The 23116-nt window shown below is 32.5% G+C and overlaps 2 protein-coding genes across 3 annotated transcripts; one reads left to right on the top strand and one right to left on the bottom strand.

Moving 5' to 3' along the window:
- Positions 1 to 1042: 1042 nt before the first annotated feature.
- On the bottom strand, positions 1043 to 7065 carry LOC114393411 (synaptotagmin-2-like). 2 transcript variants are annotated; one of them, XM_028354754.1, is made up of 13 exons: positions 6562 to 7063; positions 5516 to 5613; positions 5324 to 5422; positions 5166 to 5216; positions 4933 to 5056; positions 4086 to 4204; positions 3831 to 3932; positions 3601 to 3675; positions 3407 to 3483; positions 3074 to 3320; positions 2564 to 2914; positions 1659 to 1790; positions 1043 to 1439 (listed from the first exon to the last, which is right to left on the bottom strand). In XM_028354754.1, exons 4-13 carry the CDS (start codon positions 5184 to 5186, stop codon positions 1311 to 1313), a joined length of 1377 nt encoding a protein of 458 aa, XP_028210555.1. In that variant the 5' UTR covers positions 5187 to 5216; positions 5324 to 5422; positions 5516 to 5613; positions 6562 to 7063; the 3' UTR covers positions 1043 to 1310. The 2 variants fall into 2 exon arrangements, with proteins under 2 accessions (XP_028210555.1, XP_028210554.1); XM_028354753.1 differs by lacking the exon at positions 5516 to 5613 and having other exon boundaries at positions 6562 to 7065.
- Positions 7066 to 17362: 10297 nt separating this feature from the next.
- LOC114392225 (ABC transporter B family member 13-like) lies at positions 17363 to 22892 on the top strand. The gene is made up of 10 exons (XM_028353277.1): positions 17363 to 17767; positions 17940 to 17994; positions 18186 to 18361; positions 18467 to 18667; positions 18789 to 19048; positions 19140 to 19453; positions 19677 to 19900; positions 20091 to 20877; positions 21033 to 21274; positions 21400 to 22892. Exons 1-10 carry the CDS (start codon positions 17498 to 17500, stop codon positions 22621 to 22623), a joined length of 3753 nt encoding a protein of 1250 aa, XP_028209078.1. The 5' UTR covers positions 17363 to 17497; the 3' UTR covers positions 22624 to 22892.
- The last annotated feature ends 224 nt before the right edge of the window (positions 22893 to 23116 follow it).

Here is a 23116-nt window from a genome sequence, read left to right on the forward strand (position 1 = left end):
AATTAACGGCATGTTAATTCTTTCAAAATAACTTATTATTTTGAATTTTTGGATATAATTTTGATTTTTTTATTGATTTAAGAGGTAAAACTTTGTTAAGGGTCAATAGGTGTAGACACTCAACACTAATCAAGTAATAACAACAAAATTAAAGAAAAACACTTCATCAGTTTACAATATCAATGTAAGAACCATGAGATAACATAACAAAAGACATTAATGAACATGAAAAATGACATTTATTTTAAAAATGAGTCAATTCCTAATTAGAGCACAAGGATGAAGACATGGATTAGGCATTAAGGATTTTTTTTTTATTTGGATGATAATGGGTTGCATAAATACCTCCTAGACATCAATAAGTTTCAAAACTTGAGGATTGTTATGAAACATTAAAAAAAGTAAAAAAAAATCTTTTATAATTATTATATTTTGTTCCTTATCTAATCTTTTCATCCAATCAAACAAATAAAAAGATTCTCTCTTTATTTTTACCAATCAAAATTATACTGTGCATGATCCACATATAATTGATCAACCGATCACCTCCTCAATCACACGTCTTTCATCAAACGACCTTAATGGGCAACATGGAAGGAAGATTGAGGGGTCACTTCCTCCTAACAAGAAAACACCTTAGTCATACACTGACTTTTGTCATCAGAGTTTCTTTTCAAGTTTCTCACCCCCATATTGGAGAAGGAGCTCAACTTAAGGAGAAGATAGCACGCAGAAGATCGGACGAGTGAAGAACTCAGTAAGAACAAAAATATTATAAATTCTCAATAAAATTCATTTTTATTTTTTCTTTTGAATTTTACCTCTTATCGAAATAGAGAGGGTAAGTTTAGAACAATGAGAACATACACGTGTTCTGTATTTAATTTGATAGTTTCCCTACTGATATTTTTTTTTTTTTAAGTTTCCCTTCTTTTCATGAGTAGTTCGCAACCTAAGTTCCTAACAATAATAATAATATTAATTATTATTTTTTTGGTGAAAATAATATTTACTTCCAATCTCTTATCTTATGGAAAACATAAACAGACAAACAGAAACTTGAATATCGATCAAATTATCAATGGAGTTATGGACAACATTCTATGTGAGCGTAACTCGTAGGACAGTATTGAGTCACTGACGTGTTATTCTGTTTATTAACAATAGAATAACAATACTCCTAATTTTCTCTGTCTCATAGAGAATCAAGTTTCAAGGCTTTCATCCAAACCTTATCAGAAGAAAAAGTGCTTTAAAGAATTATGTACGCTGGGAATTTGTGTGTGCAATGCAACTGATACCAGCCATCATCAAGGAGTTCTCCACTGAAGCTCAATTTGAATTCGTCCATTTCTTGAGTCAATGAGATGATATTTCTCGTTGATTCTTTTGTTGGTAACAACGTCAGACAATTTTATATCCACGTAACCCAGACTTTCCTGATAAATAAGGTTGAAAGACAACCAAGTATTAGTATTATCATCTTAAATTATGTGAAGACAAATATATATATATATATATGAAAAGTGGAACAATTTGATTCATCAGGATGATATGATATAGCTAAAACCGTTAATCTAGTTTCATATTGTAGAAAGTCAACCTAATGTCATGAGTTGAGTGAGAGATGCATCACTTTGAGACGATAGTAAATTTACCTTAGGATGCAGCAGGCCTAGCTTTGAGGAGGCACTTTGCACTTCAACATATAGTCTCTCATTGGTTGGCGGTTCCTCAAGCATAAATTGAAACGACTCACCCCATCTTGGATCTCTATTTTTCTTGACATGCTGTATAGTTGCCGTGAGCAATAGTCAAATTTCACAGAAATATAAGCTATTTTCAAATTCTAAAAACAACAGATGCATAGCTGCTGTCCTTGGACAGGTTTGTTTATAGTAGAATTCTTTAGTAAGAAAATACACATGGTGCTCGTTATATACAAGGCAAAGACACATCATAAATATTAGTAAATGATTGAACTGGTGGGGATTTGGACTCAACCATTACTTGAAGGTTTATGACTTCAATAACAACATTAACAAAGTCTTATCTCATTGGATCAAAATTATTTAGAGAAAAATCCCTTCTTTTTTTTCGTTCCCTACAAATATTTTTTTTCCGAGACAATTCTGTCTGAAACGCTGTTGGAGACTAAATGTGACACCTCTTGAGAAAGATCCCTTTATGGTTACTCCTAAAATTTTTTTAGATTTTACACTACCTTACTTAATGGAACTATATATCATTTGATCCACTAATCTAACTAGAGCCTCTATTAGTCTTCTTCTATCACTTCTCCTGATAGACACTACTACAATTTTCTTTCGTTTATGTATGTTCCTAATCTTATCTTTTCTTTAATATCCACTCATCTACCTCAACATTTTCGTTTCTGCTACCCTTATTCTTTGCTCTTGCTAGCACTTCACTGTCTAATGTCAAATTTATCCTCTTCCGGATGAAGAAGCGTAACACACCTTATTGATCAAAAAGAAGAAAATGATGACAAGCCTGATAGCAAAAAATCAAAGTTGACTATATCATAATCAGTGTATAATACCTTGGTTTTTCTCTCTTCTCCCTTAAATAGCAGTCGCACATATGGATTTGTGTGGTGTTTTCCTTCCACATCTTCAGCTTCATGGACGATAATTACAAGTAAACCACCACTAGCAGGTGTTCCTTCAGGAGCCTTTTCTATTGCATTGGAATCTTCTGTACTCTGAGGTAACTCATCCTCCTTAAAAGGTTTGTACAGAACTTCAACAGTTAGCTGCCCGCGCAACTTCTCATTCTCAGGATCATTAGGGTCCATGGTCTTGAGTAAATTAAGAGTCACCACTTTAGGTTCATCAGGTGTAATCTCTTTCAGTGGAATGACATTCATACCCATCTTGTCATGCTTGCCAATCTAGTCAAAAGAAAGAAAAATCATGCTTGAAAATATCTAAGAGGAATCTTTTATGCAATGAAAATATTCTAGAGTCCTGACAGTTTTCTAAAAGTGTCCTAAAGGAAATCTCACATCCAATTTTGTTAATCTAGAATTGCATCTGAAGATGATACTTACCTGCTCCCAGTCATAAACTGTAAGCTCCAAGACTTGAGATTCTGGATCTTTGACGACTACATTAAATTCCTCATTCCATTCCGGATTCAAATTCTTGTATTTCACAGTTGTTTTCTTTGAAGGAAGTTTCTCTTCTGTGAGTTTGAGTTTCACATAAGGGTCTGACGCCCCCAGTAGATCTTTCTTTTTAAGCTTCTCTGCCCTCACAACTTTCACATGAAGGATTCCAACTGGAACTTTCATGGCCCTGTTTCACAAACCAAGCAAAATTAGCTAGTCCAACACCTAATGTTATAAGCTTGATGAAAGGAAGAAATCATAATTCATACATACTTTGTTGGATCCATTATTTGCACCTCTAAGGCCTTTGGCCACAGATACATGTTTGCGACTTGGTCTTTAATGATTTCCTGAAAGGAAAAAAAATGAGGAAGAGAAATCAATGATAAAACTTGACAAGCATTATAATGACTAGCCATATACAGTTATTGAAAAATTTAGAGGACATGAAAGTGCTATATGCTTACCTGGACAATCCTATAAAGGCCAGGAATAGACATTGCATCAGCTCCAAGCAGTTTTAGTCCAAAATCAACATGCGGCTTCATTCAAGAGATTCAAGACAACAAAAGCGAAGAAAAAGAGGAGAAAGATGTCAGTTATATAGAATCACCAATGTGTCAGATATCTATGTCCTCAGTCCTCATTCAGAACTACAATGAAATTTAGTCATTAAGGAGTTTGACATTATCAACACCTTCTCCATGAGAGACATGTAAATATTGGCAAAACATGGAAAACTTGGAACCAAAGGCTTCAGAGTTATACGCGGAGCAGCAAATACTTGCAGATCAACAACCTGTTATGGTTGGTTCAAAAATAAATAAATACCCTTTATGGGATGAAAACAAAGTGTATGCATGTTACTTACAACCTTTTACAGCTGCAAACATAAATTAAACCAAACACTATTTTTTCTGTTCTTCAAAAGGTCATGAAGGTACTAATATACCTGGACTGTGGCTCGAAGCCCAAATGCTTTAATTGCAACTATAATGTTAGGATTCCCAGCCCACTTCACTGATGGTTCCATAATCAACTCCTTTTCGTCAGTCACATAGACTTTCATTCCTGCCATATATTGATGAAAATAAACATTAATCAGTCTAAACTTCTTGCTGGAAGAGTCATCAAGGATCAGGTGTAAAAAAATATGACGTGACAATGATTTCATTTTTCAGTTCAAAAAATACCTGTCACACTGTAGAAACCAGATTCATGGTCAAATCAACTTAATTCCAGGGACACACTGCTATTATCAGAACATATTTCTCAAATATTGACTATAATCTTTTTCCTTCCCTTTTAATAATCTCAAATGCAAACAAAACTATTGTTTATCATTGACACAATTCTTATCCTTGGTTGCATCTGAGCAAATTCAGCAAACCATCCCACAATAAAATTTTGTGGAGATTATAACTCAAATAATTCTGTAATCATGTCATGTATTGGAAGGTCAGCTTGATATGGCATGTCACAAGTAGCAAGACAAGACACGTGAATCAAGTCAGAATTACAATATTAAAGCCTGCCTCAAAAATTGAATATGAAAAAAATACAAATTGTTATTTCTGTGATTCCTCTTTTACGATTAATTTGGGAATGAAAAACATATAAACAACATTGCTTAGACAACTACTAAACATATACTTGTTTAAGCAATGAGGTCATATTAACAAAAATGAGTGCTTACACAATAGCAGCTTCACATACATAATACTCATGTGATGTGTGTGTCTGTGTGGAAGTGGAAGTGGAAGATAGATAGAGAGAGAGAGAGAGAGAGAGAGATCAACCTTGAAAAGTTGGTGGCAGAGAACCCAAGCTAAGTTCTTCAAATTCAACTGAATCAATTTTGTACTTCGGAATTTGCTCAGCAATAATGGGCTTTGCTATACTCCTTGCAGTCTTGCAAATTGCCTATGAAGATTGAATTGTAGGTACTCATTGAAAATTGATAAACAACGTAACAGTTCTCATAGATGCCAAAGGAGCAATTTCAAACATCAATAAAAACAAGTGTGCATACCTTGTCCAGATAAGGCCACATATACAATATAAATTTATTAAGCCAGTCGAGCTGCAAACAAGAAAATATTAGTAATTTTCTGTTGAACCTACAATGCCTTTCTGGTTCCCAAGATAAACACTTTCACAAAGGTCCTATAATTGTAAAGAATAACATACACGGTCATAGTCTGGGTTTTTAATCCAAGTGGGTATCTCTGGAAGCAACAGTTGTAATGTTTTAGCATCTTGCTCAACCAAAGGTTGAATTACTGGATCCTGAAATCATGCATGTCATAATTTGAATTGTAAGACAATAACTAAAATAAAATGTTGCAGAATAACAGAATGTGCTAATTAACTTCCACTCACAATGTTGAAATACCATATAACTCAATTGAAATACTCTTGGCTCTTCAAAAAATGATAAACCAGAAAGAAGAACACGATCTTTTTCTTGTTCCAAAATGCTAAAAGAAAGAAATAGAGAAATTACCTTTCAATACAAGGAAAAGAGAAAACGGAATATCTATCAAAAGCATATCTTTGAATGTGTTGCTTATGTATTCTTAAGTACATTCATGGGTGTATAAGAACATAAATTGCATATTTCTGTTCGTTAATAATATTTGAGTCCTATATAAAGTATTTTATGTATTTTTCCCGGAGTTGACTAAACTAATCCTGTATAATCTATTTAGAAGTCTGTAGTAAAATTATGAGAAGAAAATGCCCTGCAGGTCCTATTTCAAGGCAATGTTACTTATTACCCTGAAAAATAAAACAATCCGGTCCTTTATGTTTATCTAATCTCAATTTTGTCCACCCTAAGATGCCACTCTTTCCCCACTATGAATTTCAGCATTCCCTGATATTCCTGCCAATATTTTAAAAGTTCCCTATAGATCAGGAAGTTCAGAACATAGGTTTCCAAAATTTCTCCGGGAAAAAAGCAAATTTAGCTGAATTGAAAACAACTATTGCATTTTCCCCGGATAGAGCCTTCGGTACAACAGATTTTATCTACAATTAATGTCACAACATCTCAGTGCAGGCTAAAACCATCCTCAGTAAAAAATCAAGACCAAGGAGTGAAGTGAATCTTATGACAAACATCAAAACACATTTCCTATTCCATGAAGAAGTAAAACAATCTGTTTTTATCCAAAATTATGCTCCTACCGTTTATGCATGAAGAAAAAGTGATTGCACAAGACTTTATAAATAAATTTAAATACTAGAAGTTAGCTTATTCAACCTCTAGCACAAAAAGTAAGAACATGATAATGATATCAAGTTATATCATAAATAATGATTCAACAAACAAAGAAGGGTGTGAAAACGATATAATTCATTGTTCCCATACGCAATACAAAAATTAAAAGAAACAATAAATAAGAGACAGAGAAAAACTAAACCTTAACATCTGTTGGCTGGAAGTATATGAACAAATAGTAGCCAATGACTAGCCCAATTGAAGTTCCCACTCCAAATCCAAAAAAGCTTGCAATAGTACTCAAAATTCCCATCTTCAATATCTTTGTCAAGCACCACTACTACCAAGTACCCTGAAAATTCATTTGTACAATGTGGAAAATAAGGAGAGAAGGAAGGAAGTTAAGTTGCTCCCGTAACCAAAGTGGAAAAACCTTCCAAATCCAAATCAACAAATGCTCTCTGAGTGCCTCATGTGGTGGATCAGTGAATTGAGTTTGAGTGCCAGGGAAAAGACAAGAAGCTGGGGATATCTTAATGTTATGATAAAAGTTCAATAAAGAGGGCAATAAAACAAGTTGCCAATAAAAAGACCTTGTTCAACTCCCACTTGAACCACACAACACTTGACAAGGAAACTTGTAACCGCGTGAGAGTGTCGGTAAGGTCTATTCTTTCAGATTTTTTTTTGCAAATATCAAAGTTTTCAACATCCTAGATGTTAACTTGGAGGATAATGATCCAACAGTGAAACATGTTCATCAGAAAAGTGTGTCTTAAAGTCGCGCAATAAAAGTCAGGTCCCACTATGCTTTCTATTTTGGCTTTTACAAACGGAGAAAGGAGTACTGCTTTTACGTTATCTTCTTACTGATCACTAAATATTTCATAATGTAACTATTCAATAAAAAAAATAGATATATTTAACATTTTAGAAACATAAAAAGTTTTTTTTTTTTTTTACTTTCCTCGCATAATGAAAAATTATAAGAAAATGTCGTAAAAAGATATAAATCATTCTCGAGGAAACTGATAGATTAATTTACAGATTCTGTTGGTGCTTCTGTTTCGTCATTAACCTTAACCATTCTTATTTTCGTTACTGTATTGCATGCACAGTTACTAGAAATAAGTCAAATAAATTATTTCTATTTTATTTTTCTTTACGTAACAAAAAACAACAGAACTCTATTTGAGGAAACAAATAAAAAAATTATTCGGATAAAAAAATAGCGAAACTTTGTACCAGTTGAAAGTTATGTCCCTGGAATTGAGGAATATGTTAAGAAGAGTGGGGTCTCAACGTCTCGTGATATTTTTCCCACCCAAAACTTATCTTTTTATTATTATTATTTTATGGTACACCCAAAACTTATCAGTAATGGGTCTTCCTCACAAATCTATAAAAATAAGAAAAATAACCATTGATTTCTTCCAAAAAATTTAAAATAAAATAAGTCCACGGGTGTTTTCAATGTTTTGATATTGATATTGTACATATATATTTATGTTAATATTTTATCATTAATTCATTATTTAGGATCGGTTTGTTTGATATAATAAAAAATGGACTAATCTAAATCCATGCCTAATTTCTAAAATATTCTACAAAAGAATTAGGAGGGTAATTAGATTTTGATAAAAAAAGGAGGATAATTAGATTGAATTAAGTTTGGTTTATTATAAGATACAATTCATAAAATATAATTGGATTGAGTTAGGTGAACGTTTTTTTTTTTAAGAAACTCAAATACAACTAGTCCAATCTTAATTATGTTAATTAAAATATTATCATATTCTGAATTTTAAAAAATAAAATAAATGCAAATTAAAAACAAATATAATTATAAAGATTAAATAAAAAGATGATAATCCATAGCTAAAACTAAAAAAAAAAAGAAATAAGAAATAAGAATGTCGCTTATAAAAGATGAGACTAACATTATATTAATCATAATAATCTTAACCTATATTTTAGAATTTCACATTGAAAAAAATATGAAATTCTAAATATAGATTGAGATTAGAGTCTTTTATCTATCAAATATAAAAGAAATAAAAATTTATCTAAATAATATAAAATTATTTACACAAATAATACAAAATATTGTGCACATTGAGAAATTGATTCTTCGTAAACTAATTTTTCAACCTTGCAGTATTTTTTTTTTATTGTTTTGGCGTTAGTTAAAAAATTGGTTTCCTAATGTTTTTATTTTTATTTGGGGAAACCTATTTCTAAACATGTTTATTTGTTTTAAAAAAAAACTCAGTTAAGAAATTATTTTTTTCTTAATTGAGATTTTTTTAATTTTATTTTGTTATTTGTTTAAAAAAAAATTGGATTTTTAATGCCTTTTATTTATTTTTTTATTTTTTAATTATCTATATTTATGTTTTGTTTAAACTGAAAATAATTTTATTTTTTATATGTTGTTCATTTTTTTGCATAATTTTTGTTTTATCATTTTTTTAAAGAGTTGAAATCCTTTGCATTATTGAAATCATTTTTAATAATGACTGATGAAATATCTTAATTAAAAAATAAAAAAACAAAAATCATTGATTTAAAAAAATATGAATACGAAAATAAACATGTTTTTATTCCTTATATCTTCATTTTGTAGTAGTTTTATCAAAATCATAAAAGTAATTAACAATAATGACTAAAAACCCATAAAAATTACTTATATAAAAACTATAGAATATTTTGATGCCAAAACTAAAAAAAAGGAAATGTAGAGTCAAAAGACTAAATAAACCAAAAATAATTCATAATCAATAAATAAGGAATCATATAGAGTTGAAATCCTTTATATTTTTATTTTATTTGATTATTAAAATACATAATTTATATTAAAAAACATATTTAACCAAGAAGTAGAATTGAACTAAAATATTTAAATTACAATATAATATATATATATATATATATATATATATATATATATATATAAATTTGAAACAATACAACAAAAATTTTAAAATGCAAAGAACATGGCATAAATTTAATGTTATTGGCTTGAGCCTATACAATGCGGAGCAATTTTTCTTTAAATGGTATAGGGTGCAACACATGGAATATCATTTTAGTTGATCCGGTTCCCGGATATCCATTCTGGTGTGTATGTGAGAAAAGATAAGATGGCCCTTAGAATTTCTTTTCTTCTTTGGATCGGAGCAAATTCTTGGCTCATGATACGGTGGTCAATACACTTCATTGTGCAATTCCCCAAACAAAATCATTTGTATACGTTGGAGACATTTTTCAACGTATACATAAGATGTATGTAATTTTTGTACTCATGGTGAGCATGCTTACAAGCAACAATAACATGAGAACAAGAAATTTTCACTTTTTTGGAATTTGTCACAGTCACACCACCTTTCATCCAGCCTAATTGTGAAATTTTCAGTGGGTCAAACCTTTCTCAGGTTAATTGTCTCTTAGACCAAGAACTGTGTGTCACATCGATCGAACTCAAGAACAATGTGAGTGTTTGTCTTTCTCTGTGCGTCTTCCATGACCTTGTTTAGTACTTGCAAATAAACTTAGTCAAATATAAGCATTGTTGCAACGTCTCTCCCTTTTTGGTTGAACAATGCATTACACCTTATATATGTTGATTTTACTAGCGTACTTATTTTATCATTTGCTTCCTCCCTTAGATTGTTATAGTAGTGATTGAATGTAGGCTCCGTCCTTGCATATGCTAAGTAGTTATAAACATATAATTACAATGTTGTGAATAATGCAAAATTAAATAATATTTAATGTGAGGAGAAAGAAGTTTGGCAATGTGTCATTGCTCTTGAACTTCCTCATTTAATTTTGTGCAATGTGTCAAACGCAAAATACATGCACAAAATTATGTGTCATCCACCCACTATCACGTCTTGAATAAACACTTTTTATTGACTCATACATGTTTGAAATCAAACATAGACCATGTTATGGGGTGACGTGTCTTTTTAATTTTTTGAAGAAGAAGAGTCATGTTTCCATTGCTTTATCCTCGACAACAGCAAAGACTATTGGAAGGATTTAATTGTTATCATCTTGTGCAATTGCCACAGGGAATATCCTTTTGTACTTACCGTACAACCATGTTCCATTGACCTGAACCACAGGCTTTCAATATTGAAACTCATCGATACATGGTCTGAAACTCCAAAAAAGACAATGGAATTTCACGAAACCCTCTACTGTTTGACCTCCTTGTGGTGACATTAACAATGTTTCCTTCTCCATGACCATACCAAGAAGAAATTGTTGCATAGCTTGCAACAATCTCGGTAAACCGTGGAACGATCTTTCCCAATTGTCGTAAATGTTTTCAATGACCTTTTGCTTTGTCAACCATGTTTTTTGGTACGTGGTAGTGCATCCTTCAATGCCTTTGACGAGTGCTATCAAGGCTAGCACTGAAGTGGATGAATCATTTTCAATCAACGTATAGATGCTTTTACTTATGAGCAGATACGATAACTTTACATGATTTTGTGAGATTGATAGATTTAAACATGTATAGGTTTCACAGAGCTTTCTTATTTCCCAATGCTTATTTGCAGGGATGTATGTTGTCTTGCACCTCCAAGTACAACTATCGTCATCACAAATGACAATTAGCTTTGTTGAGTTGGTAGTTGTGTCTTGTAGTTAGCTCCTTTGCTCACATGATACTATTGGGAAACATATCATACTTCTTGTTTTGTTAGAAGATGCATCCCTTCAAAGAGAGTCCTCACCAGTTGTTGGACTTCTATGCGATCCAATGTATAACCGTATTCAAAATCTTCACAATTATACAACTGTGGTGGTATGTAGTATGGTGGTACGATTGTTATTGGAGAAACATGGTCAGCTTCTTCCTCGTGATCTTCTTGGGTTAATTGCGTAGAACTTCATCTTTGACCTCACCAAAGGAACTAAGTTCTTTGTTAGGTAAGTCAGACTTTGTTGTAAACTTAGGCTCATTTGGTTGGATTGATGAGGTAGGTTCTACTATAAGCGTACTCTAGTATGGGTGAGGTTGATCTTCACTAGCACCAAAGTTTGTGAGTCTAACAAATTGGTGGAAAATGATGTGAAAATAAGTTGAGTAAAAGAATATGCGTTGGATTCAAATAAATTTTGTTATGGTTGGGTTAAAACAAAAATGTCATAAGTTGCATTTGATGTATATAAATAATGGGAATAAGGATAATATTGAGATTCATGAGATACTGGTACTTGGTCCAGTGGTTGAAATTGAAAAAATAGAACCAAAAAATCAAAACAAATGCAAGAGGTGGAAGGAAAGAAGAAACCCACACAACCAACAAACAGCGAAGAAGTTTCTTACTACTCCTGTGGTTTGCACGTCAACGGCAATAGCAGGTAATGAAAAGGTAGATTTTGCAAGTTGGGTGTTCAATCTGTCACCGCCACCAAGCAGTTTGCCGGTGCCAAAGTTTTGTATGAGAAGATCAAAGCTCAGTTGCAAATGCAGAAGCTAATTAACACTTTATTAATTAACACTTTATTAGTATCTATCTACCAATCTACGCATCTCTTGTTTTTTTTCTTCGATCTTCTTCTCTTTTTACAAGAGGAAAGGCCAATGCCAATGACTTGTTTACCGCCAATGTTTTTGAATTTGGGGTGCACAAAAATGAAGTTAATTAATTTCTTTTATGTAATGTTATATTCATTATGATAAGTTCCATGACCCTTCTGTGAATTTTCTCCTCATGAGATATCATTGTCCTACTCACATGATAAAAATAAATCTCAACTTGTGATGCATTTGGTCTTGCATGTATTGTAGTCCATGACCATTTTGGCTAGCTATGGCTTTAATTGACGGCTGCTAAATATAGGATTTAAATCACGTGTCTCAATTAATATCCTACCAATAAAAATATGACATGTAATTTAATAATTGGTAATGGAAGATAAGGATGGATGGAAGAAAAGGGATAATATGCGAAAAAAAAAACAGAGAAACACACTTATAAAACTTTTAAATAGCATGACATGTTTTTATTGGAGATATGAATTGAAACACGCTTATAAAACTGATGATTTAAATCCCTAAATATATAAAATATGATAAATGTTGATCAATTCATTTTTTAACAGTATAACTATTTTATTGAGAAAAATAATCAATGCTGGTCTTGACACATGCTACAAATAATACAATAAATTGAAGTTAGATTCAATTGTGTTGGGATATAAATATGAGATAAATTCTCACACATTAAATAATAATGACATATATAATATTAATGAAAGGATCATAAACTTAAATTTTATGATTTTATGTTAAATTATGATATGTTTGAGATCCATTGATAAAAATCTACCCACAAACAAGTTGTATTTTGGTTAGTTTGGCAGGGGAAATGTAGGTGTCTATTACATTATGTCAGCACCTGTATTTTTTGGTTGAGGAGAAAAATTGTTACATGCTAGTAAATGTTAAAAACCAATTCTTATACAAGAACCGTTCTTTCACATGAAAGACAACTCATTATGTTCCAATGGTGAAATCCAATTACAAGAACAAAAGAAATATTTCATTTTTGTTAGTCTAAAAGGATCAGTTCTCTCTGAGTGCACGCATTTTGATCGTTCTCACTTTTTCTTCTCCACAAGTTCCTGTGTTGGTGGTAAAAAAAAAGGTTTAACAATATAAAAATGAGAAGATTATGAATTAAAAAAAAAAAAAATCTTTTTTTACCAGCACGAGGTACTCAAGTAATTTCCTCTTTGTATGGACTGGAAACTTGTCGTCTCTCTCCAATAAAGCCACTTATATTAAGTCACATCAATTAAAAAAACCACGTCATCTTATGATCCTTTCAAACATTTTAACATGCTTACCTAATTTACCCCTAATCTCTCTATCTCCTTTATGATATCTATCACAAGCATCCGTTACTGTTTTGATGGTACAATTTTGTGCTCCTTTGATATCATATATAACTTTTGGGTCTGCAAATAAAAAGTGGTATGGATGGAATAAAAATTGTCCCAATAAGCAAAGAAAAATATTCCATCAATGCTAAAATAAATTGATCGATCGTCTTAAGGGATAATATTGTACCATTTAAGATGGAGCGCATATGCTAACATGATATGCAGGTTTGGAATCAAGTCATCAGGACCTGTGAATTTGCAAAACGGCGTAACCAGAGAACACAGGAAAATAGGTTTACGATATGAGAGATGATAATTTCTTAATTGATTTTTTTAAATTATTTTTTATGATTTTTACGGTATTTTTTTAATTTTAAGAAACTCATATATAATTTTATTTTAATGATAAACAAATTTAAAAAAACTCGTATTTTTATATTTTTTATTTTTACTTAATTATCATTTAATTATGTTGTGTTATGCATTAGATAAATATTATTTTTTTATTTTTAAGAAATATTTTTTTTAAAGATACAAATTTTATTTTTATGAAATTCTCTTAGCTACATAAATTTATTCCAATAAAAAAAATAATAAGAAATAATTTCTTACAAATTTTATTCTCTCTCTTTGGTACACTATCTTTTCTTTCATCAAAGTCTTTCATTTGTTTCACTTTTTTCAACCCTTTTCAATCTCATGGTGTGGTCTTCTTTTATTTCTCTCTTACCCGATCTCTTACTGAATATTAAATTTTTTCATCCTTCAGTCTCCAATTTAGTATGTTTAGACTCCAAACTACTTTTTTTCTTGTCTTATTTTTGTTCATTCACATAACACCATTAATGTCTCGTTTTATATATGTAATAACATATGACTAAATCTTAAATTTATTCAAGTTTATGTAGTGGAGTATCTCTTAAAATCATCCAAATTGAAAGACCGATATTAACTATATTTTCGTCACTTCAATTATTTCATTATTATACAATTCTTTTTCTTTATATAGGATTTAAATAGTCTTGATGTTCTGCCTAAAATGCAAAAATAATATTTCTTAAAAACAATTATGTTCCAAAAAGTCATTTATAGAATACATTGTTCCATAAAGTCCATATCAGAAGAATGATTATGTATGAAAGTTATGGGTATAAACTATAAAGATGATAAAAATAAAAATAAAAACAAATGAAAACGTAGTTAGTAAAAAAAAGGGGGGGGGGGGGGGGGGGGGATTGGATATAGCAAAATCCTACTTTGATAATGTTTAAAGTACACCTAAGTGAACTCTTCTTCTTAATCCATGCTGTTAGGACATTTCAAGTGCGCCGACAAAATATTATTTGTCCCGGAGTTATCCGTCCATATAGTACACTTTTAGAATTTAGATATAAAAGTCACTTTAACTGGAAATTTACTAATTTAATATTTCATTTTTAGGTATTATTTTAAGCATAAAAAATATTTCATTTTTAGTTAAAGGGCCCTAATAAATTTTAAGATGATATTAAAATTCTTTAAAAAAGAATTTGAAGATTAAAAAATGACGAAGGCCCAAATAAAGAAAAGAGGGTCAGACCCAAAAGATAACAGAAAATTAAAAATATATTAGAGATTTTTAAAATTTCTTAGAAAAAAATAAATAAACTTAGGGCCGTTTATTTCATAGATTATTTCTGTAATCCTAAGAATAAGTTTTCTTTCAAATATAACATGAAAATGTTATTTTCAAATATTTAAATAAATATGTTATATATTCGACACTAATTATTTTATTGCATAATAACAAACAGAGGAATAAATTTTCCCAATCTCATATTACCGGAAATAAAATATAAAAAATACCTGTAAAACAAACATGTCTCCTGATAAGTGGGAATAAATTTTCCCAATCTCACGACCGGAAATAAAATAAAAAGTTACATGTAAAACAAACATGTCTCCTTATAAGTGGGAATAAATTTTTTCATCATCTTTACAAGTGGGAACAAAACTTTCCTCTAACATTGACAGTTATCATACTTTTTCATAATTTTTAATTGTAAACATATCATTTGTATGAAAGTTAAATAATAATCAAGTCTGTTTTATAAAACAACCACGAATCTTATTCCTAAAAAGTCAACAAGGGATTTAATTGAAAATATAATTTTTCATTTTTTAGATAAATTAAATATTTCATTTACTAAACATTTTTTTAAAGGCCAAATAATAATATTTCATTTGTTTAAATAAATAAAATATTTCATTAATTTACTAAACATTGCTTAAGAAAAATGTTTGTTTTAGATAGAAAACTATGCTGGCACATCATTATAAATAGTTTTACAAATTGAACTACTAATCACACCTTTATGAATGTGTTTGGTGTCCATAAGTACTCTTATATACATTTATAAGCAAAATGTACATATTAACTACAATACGGGTATAGTTAAGATGACTACGGACACATCTTAAACGACTTTCTTAAACGACTTTAATCTCAGAAGTGTTATGTATGTGATGTGATATCCTTTAGAATCCATCAAAATATTAGATAATTAGAAAATCAAGATTAAATAATTTTTTTTAAAAAAAATTCAAGTTCTTGTCCCATTAATTTATTAATTCACAAAAAAAATATATAATCAAAATAAATCTGCCTAATAAATTTTGATTAATAAAATGATTTTTTATTATTGTTTATAAATTAATTACTGTACTCTGTTTATTTCATTAAATTATTAAAATTCATAATAATTATATTACGCGAAACGAATATAATTTTTATTTAAGTTATATAAATTAAATCAAGAAGTTGTACTCTTTAGGTACATAAAAAAACGCTCACAAAAGAAAGGTACATAAAAAAACAAAAAGTACAACTTAATTTTTATATAACTATTAAAAGCTTTAAAGTAACTGTCCAAGACTATTATAAACAAGTGCATCACATATTGTAGACATTTAACTAAAATATTATACCAATTATTATCATGTTAATCGCCTGAATATTTAATTAACATGTTTAATGCCAAACAACCGCTAAACGCGGGTTGATCAAAACAAGATAATGACATGTTAGCTCAATGTAAATGAAGCTTGTGAGTTGTGACATTAGAGTTTGGCAATACTTCTTTCTGAAGTTTGAGGTCTTTTATAAATTAGCCAACACCAACAAAATAGAAAATGAGTAAAGGAGCACACCATAAAACTTGATGTATTTGTGTATCTTCAATAAGGGTATAATTTTTTTTGTTATGTAAATGCAAGATATCTTCTAGTCGAAAATTAAAAAATAATCTCACAAAATTTAAGTGATTAACTCAACAGGTAGCTGTTCGAAAAAGAAGAAAAAAAAAACTCAACATATTGCTACACTTAGTTATGGATCATTACTGTTTCGTAACTAGATATGAATGCAGTAAACGGGCTCTTGAAGTCAAATCCTATATGACCACAACGAAGTTTCAGCTAGTTTTTCCACGATAGAAACTAACCCGCGTGGACTAGAAAAGCATGTTAAAGAGAAAAGTAATAAAGTTGATAAGCTGATTTTAATTACAGTATAAAATAAGTTTCATTAATTTTAACTTATTAATTCATTTGACTGAGCGCCTAGAGTTGTTTTAATGTAATTAAAAGTCTTGAGTTCAAGTCTTGTATTTGTATTAAATACTATGATCTCACAAGACTCAAATATAATTGTATCTTGATTCAATTGAGAACACTGATATATAAAAATAAAAAAAACCATTTTAAACTCAATTTGTATAAAAGAGCATAATGGGAACATTTCTCAACATCTTAATCTCAATCTCATAATCAATCAATGACCTAAACAATAATAAATCAACTGAAATTATGAACCTCATTTGTGTAGAAGCATGGGCTCATGGAGTGACAGGTCACATGATCAAAGATGGTGCTCTTAGAACCACAAAATCGGCACAGAGAGTTGTTGGCTTAATAACTAACATAATTGCCACTCATTAACCATTTATCACCCTATGAATATTTTTCCAACAATTTAGTTATGGAACCGAAGAGTTCGTTGGCATAGTTAAACTTAACTACTTTATATTTATTGGCGGGAATAGACTACTACAACAGTAACACCAACCGTACCTCACGGGCTCTCTATTTTGAGTCCTTAGCTACCTATCTATAACACTTACCACTTTTTGTTTTTTTTTTAGCTTAATCTATCTCCAACAAATTGCACTAGCAAAGGAAATTATTCAAACTCAATGGCAGAAGTGGAACTAGCCCCAGATTCACGTTTAGAACAAAATGTATCATCTAAAATAGACCAACAAACCAAAACCGAGAGTGTTTCGTTTTTTGGCTTGTTTGCTACAGCTGATGCAACTGACTGTGTCTTGATGTTCCTCGGATGCTTTGGTTCGTGTGTCCATGGCGCTGCTCTTCCTGTTTTCTTCATTTTGTTCGGTCGCATGATCGACTCTTTGGGACATCTTTCTAATGATCCTCACAAATTGTCCTCACGAGTTTCTGAGGTGCTATCACCATCTTCTACCTATGTGTATCACTACTATTTTATTTTGTTATTGTACTTTGTTAAGTGCTTGATTATAAACCATGAGACTCTACTCTAACGTGTTTGTGTTAAACTTGTTTTTTTTATGTGTATATGTAATGAAGTAAATGTTGATTTCTTCTTAATTGCAGCATGCTTTGTATTTGGTCTATCTTGGAGGAGTTGTTCTGGTATCAGCTTGGATGGGTACATCTTATAACTTGGACCTCATTTCTTTCTTTCCAAGTAATGTTCTTGTTGGAAATCAAGTGTGAGTAGTTACTAGCTAGTCTCACATTGACTACAAAAGGGCTCAATGAAGGATATACAAGAGATATTATGACCAATATAACCACACTCAGTACATGATCACTATTTAATTACTACTATTTTTTCAGGTGTTGCATTCTGGATGCAAACAGGGGAGAGGCAAACGGCACGTTTGCGCTTGAAATATTTGCAGGCAGTGCTAAAGAAGGATATTAATTTCTTTGACAATGAAGCCAGGGATGCTAATATTATTTTCCACATCTCTAGTGACGCAATATTGGTACAAGATGCAATTGGAGACAAGGTAGTAACATAGTCAAAGAAGATGTGTTGTTTAAGATTGTTAAGGCAAGCTTGGGGGATGGTTCTATAGTTGATTAAATGATATTGTTTATTGAACTCAATGCAGACGGGCCATGCCATTCGTTACCTTTCTCAATTCATTGTTGGATTTGCCATTGGATTTACCTCGGTGTGGCAGCTCACACTACTCACCTTGGCTGTGGTTCCATTAATAGCTGTAGCTGGGGGAGCTTATACAATAATTATGTCTACTTTATCAGAAAAGGGCGAAGCAGCTTATGCTGAAGCTGGAAAGGTTGCACAAGAGGTAAATCCATTTTTGAATTAAGATTTTATTGAGAGGTCATTTTTCAAATGTTAAATTGGTATCTTAACCATACTTTGCATAACCTTTTCTTCTTTGTTTTTTCAATTTTTGGGTGGATCAGGTAATTTCTCAAGTGCGTACTGTTTACTCATTTGTAGGAGAAGAGAAAGCAGTTGGTTCATACTCAAAATCACTTGATAATGCTCTGAAGTTGGGCAAGAAGGGTGGTTTAGCAAAAGGAATTGGAGTAGGCTTCACATATGGGTTGTTATTTTGTGCTTGGGCATTGCTTCTATGGTATGCTAGCATACTAGTGAGGAATCATAAGACAAATGGAGGCAAAGCGTTCACAACAATTATCAATGTCATCTTTAGTGGATTGTAAGTCCATCAAAACTGATTATGATCATGTGATAATATAACTCAAATAATATTGTTCTGGATTACAAACTTGACTTTTGCTCCTTTGAAGTGCTCTTGGTCAAGCTGCTCCAAACCTTGGTTCCATAGCCAAAGGGCGTGCCGCTGCAGGCAATATCATGAACATGATTGCGTCCACTTCAAGAAATTCTAAAAAGTTTGATGATGGTAATGTTGTCCCACAAGTAGCAGGGGAAATTGAATTTTGTGAGGTCTGCTTTGCTTACCCCTCAAGATCCAATATGATCTTTGAAAAATTGAGCTTCTCAGTGAGTGCTGGGAAGACCATAGCAATTGTAGGTCCAAGTGGTTCCGGAAAGAGCACGATTGTTTCGCTAATTCAACGGTTCTATGACCCCACTTCAGGTAATTAATATTACCATTTAAGAGTAGGTTATTCATTTGAAATTTCCATGTCCCTTTTTGGGAAGTGGGAACAAATAGGAGAGAGATGCAAATGTAGGGACCAAAATCACCTATGCCAAACATACCCCACAATTTTGATTTAGTTAGTTAGTACAACCATTTTTGTTTGTCAATTTACAGTTCAATGTTTAGGAGGAGAGGTTAATGCATTAATTTTCACTAGGTAAGATCCTGTTGGATGGATATGACCTAAAGAATCTTCAATTGAAATGGTTGAGAGAACAGATGGGCTTGGTTAGTCAAGAACCAGCACTATTTGCAACAACAATAGCTGGAAATATTTTATTTGGAAAAGAAGATGCAGACATGGATAAAGTCATACAAGCTGCCATGGCTGCAAATGCTCATTCTTTCATTCAAGGATTACCTGATGGTTATCAAACTCAGGTGAGTCTTGCAGTACCCACAGATGGGAAATACAAATCAAATTACTTCCAATGTCGTAACTTTTTACCAGTAGAAACGTGTAAATAAATTACCTTCATTAGCTTCATAATATCTTTCTTCTACTAGAAATGAATGGTTATTGAACATAAAAAAGTTATATTGGCAAAATGACATTTTGTTTTTCATTAAGGTTGGAGAAGGTGGCACCCAACTTTCAGGGGGCCAAAAGCAAAGAATTGCCATAGCAAGAGCAGTGCTAAGAAACCCAAAAGTATTGCTTTTAGATGAGGCAACAAGTGCTCTAGATGCTGAATCGGAGCTCATTGTCCAACAGGCATTGGAAAAAATAATGTCAAACAGAACAACAATAGTTGTTGCTCATAGATTATCCACCATACGCGATGTAGATACAATTGTTGTGTTGAAGAACGGCCAGGTGGTTGAAAGTGGGACTCATTTGGAATTGATGTCCAACAACGGGGAGTATGTGAATCTGGTGAGTTTGCAGGCATCACAAAACCTCACAAACTCTAGATCAATATCTCGCTCCGAAAGTTCAAGAAATTCTAGTTTTAGAGAACCTTCAGACAACCTGACCTTAGAGGAGCAGTTGAAGTTGGATGCAGCAGCAGAACTGCAATCAAGAGATCAACACTTGCCATCAAAGACTACTTCCACTCCATCAATTTTGGATTTACTGAAACTGAATGCTCCAGAGTGGCCCTATGCAATACTTGGGTCAGTAGGTGCAATATTGGCTGGCATGGAAGCCCCTCTCTTTGCTCTTGGAATCACTCACATTTTGACTGCATTTTATTCTCCTCAGGGTTCTAAAATCAAGCAAGAAGTTGATCGGGTTGCTTTTATATTTCTTGGAGTAGCTGTTATTACTATACCTATTTATCTATTACTACACTACTTCTATACACTGATGGGAGAGCGTCTCACTGCCCGTGTGCGTTTATTAATGTTCTCAGGTACTCAATGGCCGCAAAAGCATTGCTATTAGAATCACATGCATTATTTTTTTCTGGCCTGAGAAACTCAAGTCATTTTAACTTCATCTTTGGACATGTTCTTTTTATGTTTTTTTTCATGTAACTAAAAGTATTGTAATTAATTTAACTTTCAGCTATTCTCAACAATGAAGTTGCATGGTTTGATAAGGATGAGAACAACACTGGCTCACTAACGGCCATGCTAGCTGCGGATGCAACATTAGTAAGAAGTGCTCTAGCTGACAGACTCTCAACCATTGTTCAAAATGTAGCTCTCACTGTAACAGCTTTTGTTATTGGTTTCACATTGAGTTGGAAACTAACGGCAGTGGTCGTAGCCTGCCTTCCCCTTCTCATAGGAGCTTCTATCACTGAGGTTAATCTCATAAAACCACTTCATATACCATTTTCTCTTTTATGATGCATGCTTTAGTGCATGATTCATGCATCATTCTTTAGCGTTTAACCAACAGAATAGCTAAGTTGAAATTATTTATGCAGCAACTATTTCTCAAGGGGTTTGGAGGAGACTATGGCCATGCTTACTCTAGAGCAACTTCTTTGGCTCGTGAAGCTATTGCCAACATTCGTACCGTTGCTGCTTTTGGCGCAGAAGATCGAGTCTCAACCCAGTTTGCATCTGAACTGAACAAACCCAACAAACAAGCACTTCTACGTGGCCACATATCAGGTTTTGGCTATGGCATAACACAGCTATTGGCCTTCTGTTCCTATGCACTTGGCCTTTGGTATGCATCAGTTTTAATCAAGAAGAATGAGTCAAATTTTGGAGACATTATGAAGTCCTTCATGGTCTTAATCATCACTTCTCTGGCAATAGCAGAAACACTAGCTCTTACCCCAGACATTGTGAAGGGATCACAAGCACTAGGATCAGTTTTTGGCATTATCCAAAGGAGAACAGCCATCACCCCAAATGACACCAACTCAAAGATTGTAACTGATGTCAAAGGAGAGATAGAGTTTAGAAATGTTAGCTTCAAGTACCCTATGAGACCTGACATCACCATATTTCAGAACTTAAACCTCAGAGTCCCAGCAGGCAAGAGTCTGGCAGTAGTGGGGCAAAGTGGTTCAGGAAAAAGCACAGTGATTTCTTTGGTAATGAGATTTTATGACCCCGATTCGGGGTTAGTCCTGGTAGATGAATGTGATATCAAAAACCTAAACCTGAGATCCTTAAGGCTGAGAATAGGATTGGTTCAGCAAGAACCTGCTTTGTTCTCTACCACAGTTTATGAAAACATCAAGTATGGAAAAGAGGAGGCATCAGAAATAGAGGTAATGAAGGCAGCCAAAGCAGCAAATGCTCATGAATTCATCAGCAGAATGCCAGAAGGGTACAAAACCGAGGTTGGTGAGAGAGGGGTGCAGTTGTCAGGAGGACAAAAACAAAGAGTGGCAATTGCTAGAGCTATCCTGAAAGATCCATCCATTCTTTTGTTGGACGAAGCAACAAGTGCACTTGACACAGTATCAGAGAGGCTAGTCCAAGAGGCTCTTGATAAACTTATGGAAGGTAGAACAACTATTTTGGTAGCTCACAGGTTATCAACTGTTCGCGATGCCAACAGCATTGCAGTGCTTCAAAATGGCAGGGTTGCTGAAATGGGGAGCCATGAGAGGCTGATGGCCAAATCCGGAAGCATCTACAAGCAATTGGTTAGTCTACAGCATGAAACACGCGACCAAGAAGATCATTGATGAATTATTCATTCGCAATTTCCCAAGTAATTGTAGAAATTCGAAGTGTACTTGCAATTCGCAACTTGAATTGAGGCAAGGCCTAGTTCATTCTCAAGAACATGCCTGAAAGATGTTTTTTTTTCCTTCTTCATAGGACAGTTGTTTTCTGTTTATATACACGAGTCCTATGATAAAATTCAAAGCCTATGATTGTTTGTTTGTTGTAAAATGTTACAACTTTTGTAATTTCTTTCTGAATTTTACAAGATCTTTGGACCATTAAAATTTGTTCTTTTCTCATTTTCACTCCATCCTCCTCGCTAATAATTTCAAATATCATGAAACTTCGATCAACAAGGTTCTTTTAACCAAAATAAATTCGAGGGTACAAGAAGATATCATGGATCCCTCCTTTTCACTAAGTGGTAGCTTTTCAGGGTTTCACCTTCTTCATTTATGCTTGTCATCATCAATAAAAGGACTACGTGCCAACCGTTTTGACAATTTCAGT

The sequence above is a fragment of the Glycine soja genome, chromosome 17, assembly GCF_004193775.1.
Source record: "Glycine soja cultivar W05 chromosome 17, ASM419377v2, whole genome shotgun sequence".
NCBI classification, from domain to species: domain Eukaryota; kingdom Viridiplantae; phylum Streptophyta; class Magnoliopsida; order Fabales; family Fabaceae; genus Glycine; species Glycine soja.

What these genes read in the sequence shown, in the direction of transcription:
- LOC114393411 (XM_028354753.1), bottom strand. Translation starts at nt 6,672, where the DNA reads ATGGGAATTTTGAGTACTATTGCAAGCTTTTTTGGATTTGGAGTGGGA. An exon ending in GGCTTCGAGCCACAGTCCAG is followed by an intron (nt 3,933 to 4,085) that starts GTATATTAGTAC and finishes CAACCATAACAG; the next exon opens with GTTGTTGATCTGCAAGTATT. An exon ending in ACATGTCTCTCATGGAGAAG is followed by an intron (nt 3,676 to 3,830) that starts GTGTTGATAATG and finishes TCTTGAATGAAG; the next exon opens with CCGCATGTTGATTTTGGACT.
- LOC114392225 (XM_028353277.1), top strand. Translation starts at nt 17,498, where the DNA reads ATGGCAGAAGTGGAACTAGCCCCAGATTCACGTTTAGAACAAAATGTA. An exon ending in GTTCTATGACCCCACTTCAG is followed by an intron (nt 19,454 to 19,676) that starts GTAATTAATATT and finishes AATTTTCACTAG; the next exon opens with GTAAGATCCTGTTGGATGGA. An exon ending in TAGGAGCTTCTATCACTGAG is followed by an intron (nt 21,275 to 21,399) that starts GTTAATCTCATA and finishes TTATTTATGCAG; the next exon opens with CAACTATTTCTCAAGGGGTT.